We start from the raw sequence: 12782 nt of genomic DNA on the forward strand, positions 1-12782 counted from the left end.
GGTTTCCTCCCAATATTGTGTTCTTCTCATGATTCAGATTTAATGTTGCGTCGTACTTAGGGACAACAAAATAAACTCATTTAGAGTACTTGTAATCATCAAGGAGTAATGATCAGATTACATGCAAATGTTACTGTTTTGCAACAGAATATCTAGGTTCTAAAATGAATCTTTAAGCAATGCAGCAGCCTAAAACAGTCTTTTTAAAATTTTGGTTTGCCTCAGCCATCTAAAAACAGATGATATCTAAGCATAAATTTCCCTGAATATCACAAGACATCCTTGTACTCTGGACACTTTCCTGTAGTCTTTGGATTTCTTTTTGCTTCACCCATATTCATGATCAGATAATTACAGCACAAATTTCTTAAAATTCTTTCAAGTGATGTTAATGTCGCTGGCAAGGTTAAGGTTTGTTGCTTATCTCTAATTGCCCAAACTCACCACCACCTTGAACCACCGCAGTCCATCTGGTGCAATAAGAAAGTAAGTTCCAGAATTTTGGCATAGCAGAAATTACAGAAATGCTGATTATCATTCAGGATAGTAACTCAGGATATTATGTGGCTTGGAGGAAAACTTACCGGTGGTGGTGTTCTTATGTGTGTTTTTTAACATTCTCTTTCTAAGTGTTAGAGTTGTGGGGGCTGGTGGGGTTGAAACTGTTGTCGAAGGAGCTTTGGGGTGTTGCTGCATCTTGCATGCAGTAGACTCTGCTGCAACTACCCGACAGTATTGCATGAGATGCCAATCAGAAAGGCTATGTGGAATTCCACCAGAGTTATGGCAGGAGTGCACAGCAAGGAATGCAGAGTTTTGTCCTTGAATTTATAGTAGGCTGAGAGGTGACCTTATAGAGGATTATAAATTCATGAGGGACATGGATAGGGTGAATAGTTAAGGTCTTTTCCCCAGGTAGGGGGGTCTAAACCAGCGGGCATACATTTAAGGTGAGAGAGGAAAGATTTAAAAGAGACCTAACTGGTATTTTTTTTTTTACACAGAGGGTGGTGCGTGTATGGAATGAGCTGCCAGAGGAAGTGGTGGAGGCTGGTACAATTACAGTATTTTAAAAAGCATCTGGATGGGTATATGAATAGGTAGGGTTTAGAGGGATATGGGCCAAATGCTGGTAAATGGTACTAGATAACTTAGGATATCTGGTGGGCATGGACGAGTTGGACCAAAGGGTTTGTTTCCATCCTGTACATCTCTCTGATTCTGTGATCCAAAGTGGTATAAGCAGTGGATATAGGAAGATGGAAGAAGGAGTATGCTGAAAAGAATAGGGAATTTAGTTAATAAACATAAAACAGTAGTCATCGGGATTTCGACAATCCTGATAGTACTGGGACAGAAGAGGTAGGCAAAGGGGAATAAAAGAATGGAGCTCCTATTCTTTGCACCGATGAGGTAAAAAGCACAATATAGGAAGATTTTCTACTGGATCTAAAAACAGAAGTGAACCGGGAACACCTAGGAAATAATTAGAATAATATACTTTTGGGGGGTGACAGTAGAGGAGGACGCAAGCAGGACAAAAGCCAAGTTAATATACTGGAGAAAAGCAAATTTTGATAGGTCAAGCATAGAATTTGAAAAAATAAAATGGGCAACAATATTGACGAATGACATACGGAGCAACAATTGGAAACCTTTGAAACTATTTTCAACACAGTTTAGGAAATACATATTCCACCAAAGGGAAAGAACAAACTAAACACTAGTTACACTCCATTGATGAATAAAGGCGTAAAGGAATAACAGGATTGGGAAATAGACAGACGTTAAGTACAGAGCGTAAAATAAAAGAGAATAGGAAAAGCTTAGGAAAATGTCTCAAAAAAACACAATTAGGAAAGAAAAAGAGAAACTATGAAAATAAATGATCAAAGAAATATCTAACAAAGTAGTCACGTTGTTCAATTCAAAAAAGGAAGGCTGTAATGGGAGCAGGACCAATGAGGTCCAACAGGATAATATCTCAAGTGAAGGATAGGGAGAAAGCAAAATATTAAATAATTATTTTATCTCACTGTCTACCAGAGAGAGAATAGGTAGACATGACATTGATGATAAGATGAGTACTAAGACAAGTGTCCATAAAATAATAAAGGGGAAGATCTTGACTGGCACAAAAACAAAATGGGCAAGATAGTCCAACCACTGCTAATGGAGGGAAGTTAGGGATAGTATTAGCTCAAAGGAAGGAGCATACAGATTGGCCAAAAAAGTGATAGACCTGAGGAGTTGGAGCAGTTTAGATTTTAGCAAAGGACAAAGGTATTGAATTAAGAGGGGAAGATTGAATGTGAGAATTGGCTTGTGGGGAGCATAAGAAATGATTGCACAAGTTTGTATAGGTATGTGAAGACCAAAAAAAATGAAGGTCCCTTACAGTCGGAAACAAGGAAGAAAATGGTGGCAGACCAATTAAATACATATTTGGGTGCTGCCTTCATACAGGAGGATTCTAATAATGTCCCAAAAGTATTGGGGAACACAGAATCTGTTGAGAGGGAGGAACTGAAAAAAAAAATCACTCTTAGTAGGGAAATGGTGTTGGAGAATTTGATGGGATAAAAGGCAGGTCCCATTATCTACATTACAGAACACTTAAGTGTCCCTAAAAGTAGTTGGTGCATTGGTGGTCACCTTCCAAGATTCTGTAGCTTCAGAATAGTTCTAATGGATTGAAGGGTAGATAATGTCATCTCAATATTTAAGAAAGCAGTCAGAGAAAACCATGAATTATATACTGGTTAGCCTGACATCAAGGAAAATGATAAGAGTCAATTATAAAAAATTTAATAGCAGTGTACTCACTACAAGTGACAGGATTGGACAGAGTCTGCGTGGATTCATAAAAGGGAAATCATGCTTGATAAATCTACCAGAATTCTTTTGAGGATGTGACTAATGGATTTTTAAGGGGGAACCTGTGAATGTCATTTACTTGAATTTCAGAAGACTTTGATAAGGTCCCACATCAGAGATTAGCACGTAAAATCAACGAACATGGGATTGGGAATAGTGTATTGACATTGATAGAGAACTTGCTGGCAGCCAGGAAACAGAGAGGGGAGTAATGGGTCTTTTGTTCTGAGTAGCAGCAAGTAACTAGTGGGTACCAAAGGGATCAATGCTTAGACACAGCCCTTCAAATATATATATCTAATGATTTAGATGAGGAAACTAAACTTAACATCTTCAAGCTTGCAGATGACACAAAGTTGGGTGGATGAACTGTGTGGAGGATGTAGACCTGCTTCAATGTGATTTAAACAAGTTGGGTGAGTGGGCAAAAGCATGGCAGATGAAGTATAATGTAGTTAATTACTGGCTTTAGTAGCAAATCCAAGAAGACAAATTGTTACCTTAATGGCAATAGGTTGGGAAAGAGGAAGGTGCAATGACATGGGTGTCCTGGTGCACCAGTCACTGAAAGTAAGCATGCAAGTGCAGCAGGCAGTGAAGAAGGCAAATGGTATGTTGACCTTCATAGCAAGAGGAGGAGGGATGTCTTGCTCCAACTGTTCAGAACCTTTAGTGAGACCAAGGAGTATTGCATGCAGTTCTGGTTTCCTTTCCTGAGGAAGCATGTTCTGGCTGTGAAGGGAGTGCAGCAAAAGTATAACAGGCCGATTCCTGGGATTGCAGGATTGATCTATGTAGAGAGACAAGATAAATTAGGACTGTATTCACCGGAATTTAGAAGAATTGGTTGAATCTCTCAAAACCCTTTAAAATTCTAACACTACTTGACGGGATAAATGCAGGAAGGATGTTCCCTGATGGCCACAGAGTCCAGAATCTGGGGTCACAGTTTAAGGGTACAAAGTAGGCCATTTAATACTGAGATGAGGAGAAATTTCTTTGCCCAGAGAACCGTGAGCCTGTGGAATTCTCTGCCACAGAAAACAGCTGTGGCTAAAATATTGAATATTTTCAACATTAAAACTATCAAAAGTTGGATGAACAGCCATGATCATATTAAATTATGGAGCAGGCTTGAAGGGCTGACTGGCCTATGCCAGCACTCATCTTCGATGCTTCTATGAATAAAGGGGAGAGGGGAGTTGATCGGACTCGTGTTATCGCTGGACTGTTAATCTAGAGACCCAGCAAATGTTCTGGGGACCAGGGTTTGACTCCCACCGTGGCAGATGGAAATTGAATTCAATAAAAATCTGGAATTAACAGTTTAATGATGACCATATCCCTTATCAATTGTCAGAAAAACTGATCTGGTTCACTAATGTCCTTTTAGGGAAGGAAACTGCCATCCCTACCTGACAAAAAACTGAAAGAGCTGCAGATGCTGGAAATCAGAAACAAAAACAGAAATTGCTGGAAAAACTTAGCAAGTGTGGCAGCATCTGTGGAGAGAAATCAGAGTTCATTTTTGAAGGTCACTGGACCCATTAACGCTGATTCATTCTTACCTGATGGGGATTTCAAGACTAAGGGGCATATTTTTAAGGTGAAAGGAGAGAGATTTAAAAAATACATGAGGGTCAAATTTTTTACACACCGGCTGGATTAAGTGTGGAATGATCATCCTGAGGAAGTGGTGGATGCAGGCACAGTTACAACGTTTGAAAGGCACTTAGATAAAGACATGAATAGGAAAGGTTTGGAGGGATATGGGGCCACGAGCAGGCAACTAGTACTAGTTTAGTTTGAGATTATGTTCAACATGGACTGCTGGATTGAAGGGTATGTTTCCATGCCATATGACTGTATGGCCTGGCCTACATGTGACTCCAAAACCACAGCAACGTGGTTGACACTCCACTGCCCTCTGGGTAATTAGGGGTGAGCAATAAATGCTAGTCTAGCCAGTGACACCTCATCCAGTGAATGAATTTAAAAACAACAAACTCCCTCAGAGGATAAAATCCCCGTTCTGGATGGGATCCACTTATGTATTTTGAAAAATTCTAAGTAAGAGATAGCAGCAATATTACTATTACTTTTTCCAAACAAATTATTAAAAATGTAATGCCAGTAGATAGCTGATCTAATTCCTCTATTTAGGAAGGGGCTCAGAACATGTCCAAGGAATTGTGGAACAGTAAGCTAATTGGTAGAAAAAAATTAGAATCTGTACAAAGGCAAAGGCATCAAGAAATGCGAAATGCAATAATGAATTATCAGCATGGATTTCAAAAGGAATAATCTTGCTTGACCAATTTTATTTTTAAGGGAGATAGAATATTTAATGGCAATGCAATAGATGTAAATTATCTGGATTTTCAGTGGGCTTTTTTATTATAAGGTGCCCCACTGTAGATGAATGAATAAGGACAGAAAAAGTGGAGTCAGGGGACAAGTAGCAGAATGGATTACCAGTTGGCCTCAAGATTGAAGACAGTACCTGTAAAGGGAATTTGCTCTATGGTAAAAGGTGACAGGTGGTTTTTCTGCAAGGAGCTATGCAGGGAATCCTGCAGGTTACAAGATACATTAATGCGTTCGACTTTGGAATCAAAAATATAATTGCTAAACTTGCAGAAAATACTAAATTGTTAAAGGTTGCCATGGTGAGGAAGACTGCAACAAATTACAGGATGACATAATAAACATAGAAAATAAGTGAATATTGGCAAATGAAGTTCAAACAAATCAAGTGAGGAACTACTGTTTGGTAGGAAGAATAGGAAAGTCACATTACTTAATGGGCGTGAGTTTAGATGGGAACGAAAGGATCTTGGGGTACAAATACACCAATCACAGATTAAAACTATCATAAAAAAGCAAACCAAGCACTAGGCTTTATTTCTACACAATAGAATAGACAAGCAGGGACGTTGTGGTAAATATGCATTGAGCCTTGATTAGGCTATACATAGGGAACTGCTTGCCATTCTGGTTGTTACATAAAAGATATCGAGGCACTGGCGAGACTGCAAAAAAGGTTTTCTGCCATCATGGATGTAATGAGTGGTTGTACATATCAGGAAAGGATTGAAAGGTTGGGTTTCTTCTCTTGAAAAATGAAGGCTGATGAGTGGCCTAATCGAGGTTCTTGAAAATAATGTAATTTGTTTATCAGTTCAATGGAAGGAGAATGTTTCTTCTTGTGTGGAGTAATGTAATGAGAGGCCATCAATAGAAGATGGTCACTTGAAATTTAATGGGGAATTCAAAAGAAACTTACTGCCCAAAGTGATAGAATTCATTAGTATAGATCTAATTGAAGTGAATAGACTGCTGTAAATTTAGATGCGTAGCAACGGGAGGAGGCTCAACCGGAGTGTAGACACCAGCATAAACTGGTTGGTCCAAATTGCTTGTTTCCTTGTCATATACCCTACGTATACTGGGAGAAATTTGATGGGAAGGATTGCGAAATAAATAAGGACATAAATTAACCAGGTCTCCAGCCTTTCCATGGAACTTTGTGAGGAGCAGGGTAGCCACCTTTCCATAAAAAGGATAGTAGCATTTCGGTGGCATGTTAGAGTGCAGAGGCTCCCAAACCAGGGGTATGATCATGTCTTGCCTGGTGGAGCATTCATGAACAGGTACATTGAGTATGACAATGTGTAGACCCATTCTGTTGCAGTTATGAGGCTCACCTTGCTGTCCAGGCTAGAATCTCCAGAGAAGCAAGACTTTGTGATGGTAAAGGAGATGAATAAAAGCATATTTCTTAAGGGGCATGACACTACATCAACCCTGCTGCTCCAACTCAACAATCTCGTGGGAGAGGCAGTTATTTGATGCCCTAATGTTACGGACCCTTTCTTAGGGTATTTAAATTAAGGGATTGCCTCTTGCTCCACTGGATTTTGGCAGGGCCAGTATCTGAGACACCAGATGGACTTATGATAGCACTTACCCTGGATTGGTGACTGTCGGCTTTCAATCCTCCTGCCTTTTTGAATAGCCTGGATATTGTGTGAGGATTTTAACACTGCTGTTCATTAATTCACCCATACCTATACCCAAGAGCATTACTTGATCTATCAATAAACATGAAGTTTGAAATTATGCAGTCATTCAACAATGTGGTACTTTCACCGTGTAAAGTGACAAGTGAAAGCTATCAACATCCAATTTGGAAGGAAGTGAATATCACGTTTTTAGGTTAATTGCCAGACGTGGATTGTACTAACAAATGCACAGCAGAGTATATAGCGTATATTTCAGCTTTCAAGAGATTCGGTCTGCTTACTGAAACTGTTTGTTTTTAAAATATAAATTTAATGAAAGATATTTGAGAAAGTCGCTGAGTTATATAGCAGCAAAAAACCCAAATAGTAATTCCATGGTTCCTTGGATGGTGAATTCAAGCATCCATCTTTTTCTACTGCTGGAGTTTGTATCAGTAACATAGGCACATGGTGTTAGCTTTAGCAAATCTGGTAAAAGTTTGTTTTGGAATTGCTGCCTGCTGCATGAGATCTGCATGCCTGAGGCTGACAATGCCAAGTCTACACAAGAGCAGCTTTTGCTGTTGGAGGAAATAATGCTAATACCTTCCCCACCCTCCATTTTAGCCTGGCTGATCGTAACTCATAACTAACTTAATGATTTTCTTTATTGAGACTTGTCAGTGAAACCTAATATCGTTTATTATGTACTATGCTATATGCTCTGCATTATAGAGGTATTTTATCAAAACCCCATCCTAATGTTTCACTTTTAGATTTATAATTATGGTGCTTGTGTTAATCCTTAGGTTTTGAGTGCATCTTCTGTAACTTTGTGTGTAAAACAAAGATGATGTATGACCGACATCTACAAATCCACCTCATCACCAGGATGTATGAGTGTGACATCTGTCACAAATTTTTGAAAACGCCAGAACAACTTGTGGAGCACAAAAAATGCCATAACGTATCCACTGGAGGACTCAAGTAAGGAAAGCTGGGATGTAGACTGCCATTCTCAGAGTTTGGCATTTAGGAACTTACCAGCAGAAAATATTTTTCGACTTTTGGGTTTGATACAAGCTAAATTTATACTGGCTTTCAGAAAGTTACTGTAGTGTTAAATGGTAATGAGAAGATCATCCAGTTTTGTTCAGTACCACAAAAAAAGCAAAATACAAGAAATCTGAAATAGACAGAAAATGTCAGAAATGCTCAGCACATCAGGCATCATTCTTCATGAAAGGCAAAAGATTACGGCAACATTTCATTTCAAGCCTATGACCCTTCCTCAGAGTCTAGCTCTGACAAAACATCATAGACTTGAAATGATAATCTCATATTTTTCATTATGTACAGATTTTGCCTGATTTTCTGAAGGTTTCCAGCATGGCTATTCTTTACTTTTTTCAGTGCAAAATATCCATGTTACAATTGGAAATTGCATTTTGTTTAACAGTAAATCTGTCAAAGTACCGAAAGTAGTTCCTAAGTTGTACATGACAGATAGCCGCTTAGATGAGGTCCTGGAAGACTAACAATTGGTTGAGAGGTAATGCAGCAGAGTCTGATCCTGACCTTGCCAGCTTCTGTTCATGTGCCAATTCCAGTAAGATTCGCTGGATAATGAAGAGGTGTAAGAATTATTCTGATTATCTTTCTCCATTTCCAGAAGGCAGTTGTGGCATCTCCATTGGTTTAGCATCTAAAGTTGGCTATATTTAGGGTATAGTTTGAAGTGTGACATTTATAACCATCGTAGAATTTCTGTATGGCATTAAACGTTCTATTGGAGAATAATATCTTTTGCTACTGAGGAACTAAGCTGTTTATTTTTTTAAAACAAGTTCTACTGGTGGGGACTTTAAACCATACATTGATGTGTCATGAGTAACTACGTACAGTCCAGATTTTACTGTGACTGTTACTGAGAATGCATTGCAAAGGATAAGCAGTGATGACAGCACTAACTTAGTTGCTCTAATTTCAAAAGCCTTCTTGAGGCATAACCAGGTAAAAATAGACATCAGCTATCAAAGGAGATGTTAAAAGGTCACTTAAAACTTAATCAAATAGTGAACTTTAGGGAGAGCCTTAAGGGAGATGAGTGATGTAAAGATTTAGGAAGGCAGTTGCAGAGTAATTAGCCTAGGTAACTGAGTGAGTGTCTGTCAAAAGTTCAAGTCCAAAGTAAAATGACAGAGCCTGGGGAAAGGAGTGCAGTTGTAGGGCTATGGTTACAGGTGAGAGGCCACGTAAAGAGATAATACAACAAGTGAGGTTGGTTTCAAGGAGAATTTAAAAGAAGTGATGTTCAGTAGGGCATTCCAGAGCTTTGTGCTGAGAGAGGTATAAAGAACTTAGTAACCTCTGGCAATGAAAATGCATGAGGTAGCCATCCAAACAAACTACAAAGATAATTTGTTTCCTCGACAGTGTATCAACCATCTTTCTTCCCAAGGGTAATACCACAATGGAACAACTAGGGATGCCATTTAACAATTAGAGGAATATGAATAAGGAATATGGCCTATAATTCTGACACAACTAAAGCAGAATGTTTGTGCACCCTTTCCATGTACCTTGACTCGCTTAGTCATCAAAAATCTGTAGACCTACATCTTTAATATACTCATTAACTGAGCATTCATAGGTTTCTAGGGTATAAAATTCTAAAGGTTCTGGGGAAAATTTTCCATATCCCCTGATGGCCAGCCCTTATTCTAATACTGTGATCCTTAATTCTAGACTCTACAGCTTTGAGTAATATCCTCCCAGAATCTACTCTAATTTTATATGTTTCAGTGAGACTATTTCTCATTCGTCTAAACTCTAGAAAGTATAGACCCAATCTATTCAGTATTACCTTATCATAAAATCCACTCAAATGCAATGACTTGTTGCTGAAGTAGAAGAACATTCACAGTCTTGCAGAACAAGCTCAATAGGTTGCATAGCCTGTTTTGTGTTCTATTTTATATGTTTTCATGTGACCCACCTCAATTCTGACTACCAGCTTCCCAGCCTGGTCTTTATACTAACCAATACTGTAAATGCTTCCCTCTTCTCAAATATTATCCAAATTCCTGATAAAATTGAAGCCAGAATCAATATTTTGAACCTTCCTCATTAAATTCTCTAAGTCAAGTATGTCCTTTGGTAAGAAAGTATAAGAACATAAGAAATATGATCATGAGTAGGCCATATTCCAACCTGAGTTTGTTCTACCATTTAATAAGATCATGGTTGATCTGATTGTGACCTTAATTCCACTCTCTTGTTTTTCTCCTATATCCCTTTGTTGTTTTGTAAACCAAAATCTGTCTAGCTCAGCCTTCAGTATATTCAAAGATCAAGTTTCTACTGCTCTCTGGATGGTGAATTCTGAAGATTAATGACCTTCTCTGAGAAGAAAGCCTCCTCAGTTCCATTAAGTGGGAAGCCTCTATTGTGCCCCCTAGTTGTAGATTTCCCACAAGGGGAAATATCCTGTCAACATTTACTCCACCAAGCTACCTTAGAATCTTTAAATGTTTCATTCTGCTAAACTGTAATAAGCATGGGTCCAACCTGCTCAAGCTTTCCTCATACACAAGAATCAACTAGCGAACCTTCTCTCAAATGCCCTCCATGCAAACGAGGAGGCCAAAATTATATACATAGTACTCTAGGTGTGGTCTCATCAAAACTCCACACAGTTGTAGTGAGACTTCTGACTTTTATACTCAGTTCTTCTAGCAATAATACTCATGGTTCTATTTGTCTTCCTAATTATCTTGCTGTACTTGCACACTTACCTCTTGAGATCCTTGTGTTAGGGCACCAAGATCCATATGCTTTAGCATTCTGTAGTTTCTTTCTCAATTGACATGATAATCTGTTTTACCATTATTCATACCAAGGTGAAGAACTTTACATTTGCCTTCATTATACGTCATCTGCCAATCTTATGCCCACTCTCAATTTTTCTGTTTTCCTTTGCAAACTCTTTGTATTCTCTTTTGTGTTGGAGAACCACAATTCCACATTGGCTACTAGGTCACCCCCATTCATTTCTATCTTTGCTGACAGTTCATCCATTTTGTTAAGAATATTTCAAACATTCAAATATTTTACCTTTTAGGTTTTTGAAAATTTTTATATCTTTCTTTCATGCCACCCTAGTCAATAATGCCCCAGCACCTTTGTTTAGCTGTCTACTCCTTCCTGACCTACTCTGCTCTTTTCAATTCAATTCAACTTGTGAAGGGGAATGAGTGGAGAAAGGAAAGAAGCTAGAAAAACATGGTGTTTTAGAAGGGAGGGCATCCTTGTAAGAGGTGTGGTTTGATGGTAAGAGAGAAAGGAAAAGCGGTAGACTAGCTGAGTGCATTGTCTTGATTTTGAAGACAAATTCCATGAGTTCCTCAATTGCTGGAGGTGTGGAAGGGAGGCATAGGGAAGACACAATTAAGGAAGTGGTTGACAGTAAGAAAAAGAAGCTGGGCTTTTCCTCTTTGGATGATTGCACAAGACTGAAGTCAATAAAAGAAAGTAAGACTTGTTCTCATTTGACGTGTATTTTTTATTGATTTATGGGCTGAGGGTATCACTGGCTAGGCCAGTATTTATTACCCTAATTAATTTTGAGAATGTGGTGGTGAGCCGCCTTCTTGAACCACTGTCATGTAGGTAGATACAAGTATCATTTCTTCAGGGAGGGAATTCCAGGCTTTTGATCCAGTGGCATTGAAGCACTAATAATAGAGTTCTAAAACAGGAAGGTGTGCAGTTTGGAGAGGAACTTGCAGGTTGTGGTATTCTTATGCATTTGCTGCAGTATACACTTGTCACTGTCATAAAGGAAGTGAATGTTGATGCGGTGTTAATTTTTAAGTGGTCTATTTTCTGCTGGATGGTGTTGAACTCTCAAATGTTGTTGGAGCTGCAGTCAAGGAATTGGAGAATATTCCATCACATGCCTGCCTAATGCCTTGTAGATGGCAACAGCAATCCAACGTGCCTCCATGTGGGCCAGCAAGATAAGTTGCTGGATGGCTAATCTAGTTGCATCCCTAGAAATACTCAAATCTGTGACCCTAACATTTGATTGAGCAAAGATGACCATACCAAGGCAACTGATTAGAATGGGAGATATATTTAAATCATAAAATTCCTACAGTGTGGAAACAGGCCATTCAGCCAATCAAGTCCACACCAATCCACCCCCTGACCTGTCTTTGTAACCCTGCATTTCCCACGGCTAATCCACCTAGACTGCAAATCTTTGGACAATTTAGCACAGCCAATCCACCTAACTTGCACATCTTTGGATTGTGAGAGGAACCCAGAGCATCCGGAAGGAACCCACGTAGACACTGGGAGAATGTGTAAACTCCACACAGACAGTTGCCCGAGGGTGGAATCAAACTCATGTCCCTAGCACCAGGAGGCAGCAGTGCTAACTACTGAGCCACTGTTTGATGGACATTTGGAAATTTCAAAATGCACTCATAATTTACTTCAACAGCCACTTGGTGAAGTACAAGGAAGGCATCTTTGGAATCTTACCTAGCAAAGACCTTCAGGAAAGGGGAGCAACAGAGACAACTGATAAAGAGATTTTAAAAAAAGTAAAGCATACAACATATTATACAGTATCTTAATTTTTTCCCTTTCTCATCCCTTACCCTGTATCAGGTGCAGTATGTCTGGATTTATATGTAATTCATACCAAATAGTTGAAATCTTTGGACAATTAATTTCCTGAAGTAATTTGACTTTGATCAAAAAATGTCCATTGAAAACTAACTTGTATGAAACTGAGATAGTAGGAACTGCAGATGCTGGAGAATCCGAGACAACAAGGTGCAGGGCTGGATGAACACAGCAGGCCAAGCAGCATCATAGGAGCAGAGAGCC

The 12782-nt window shown here is 39.0% G+C and overlaps 1 protein-coding gene across 2 annotated transcripts in view; it reads left to right on the plus strand.

The window, feature by feature from the left end:
- Positions 1-7694: 7694 nt before the first annotated feature.
- LOC125483440 (zinc finger protein 64-like) overlaps positions 7695-12782 on the plus strand; it is a 10838-nt gene continuing 5750 nt past the window's right edge. For both annotated transcript variants that reach the window (XM_048598536.1, XM_048598542.1), the window contains exon 1: positions 7695-7868. In XM_048598536.1, the coding sequence (XP_048454493.1) occupies positions 7732-7868 (137 nt within the window). In that variant the 5' untranslated portion in view covers positions 7695-7731. The remainder of the gene's footprint in view (positions 7869-12782) is intronic.

Source organism: Rhincodon typus, chromosome 1 (assembly GCF_021869965.1).
Source record: "Rhincodon typus isolate 14 chromosome 1, sRhiTyp1.1, whole genome shotgun sequence".
NCBI lineage: Eukaryota > Metazoa > Chordata > Chondrichthyes > Orectolobiformes > Rhincodontidae > Rhincodon > Rhincodon typus.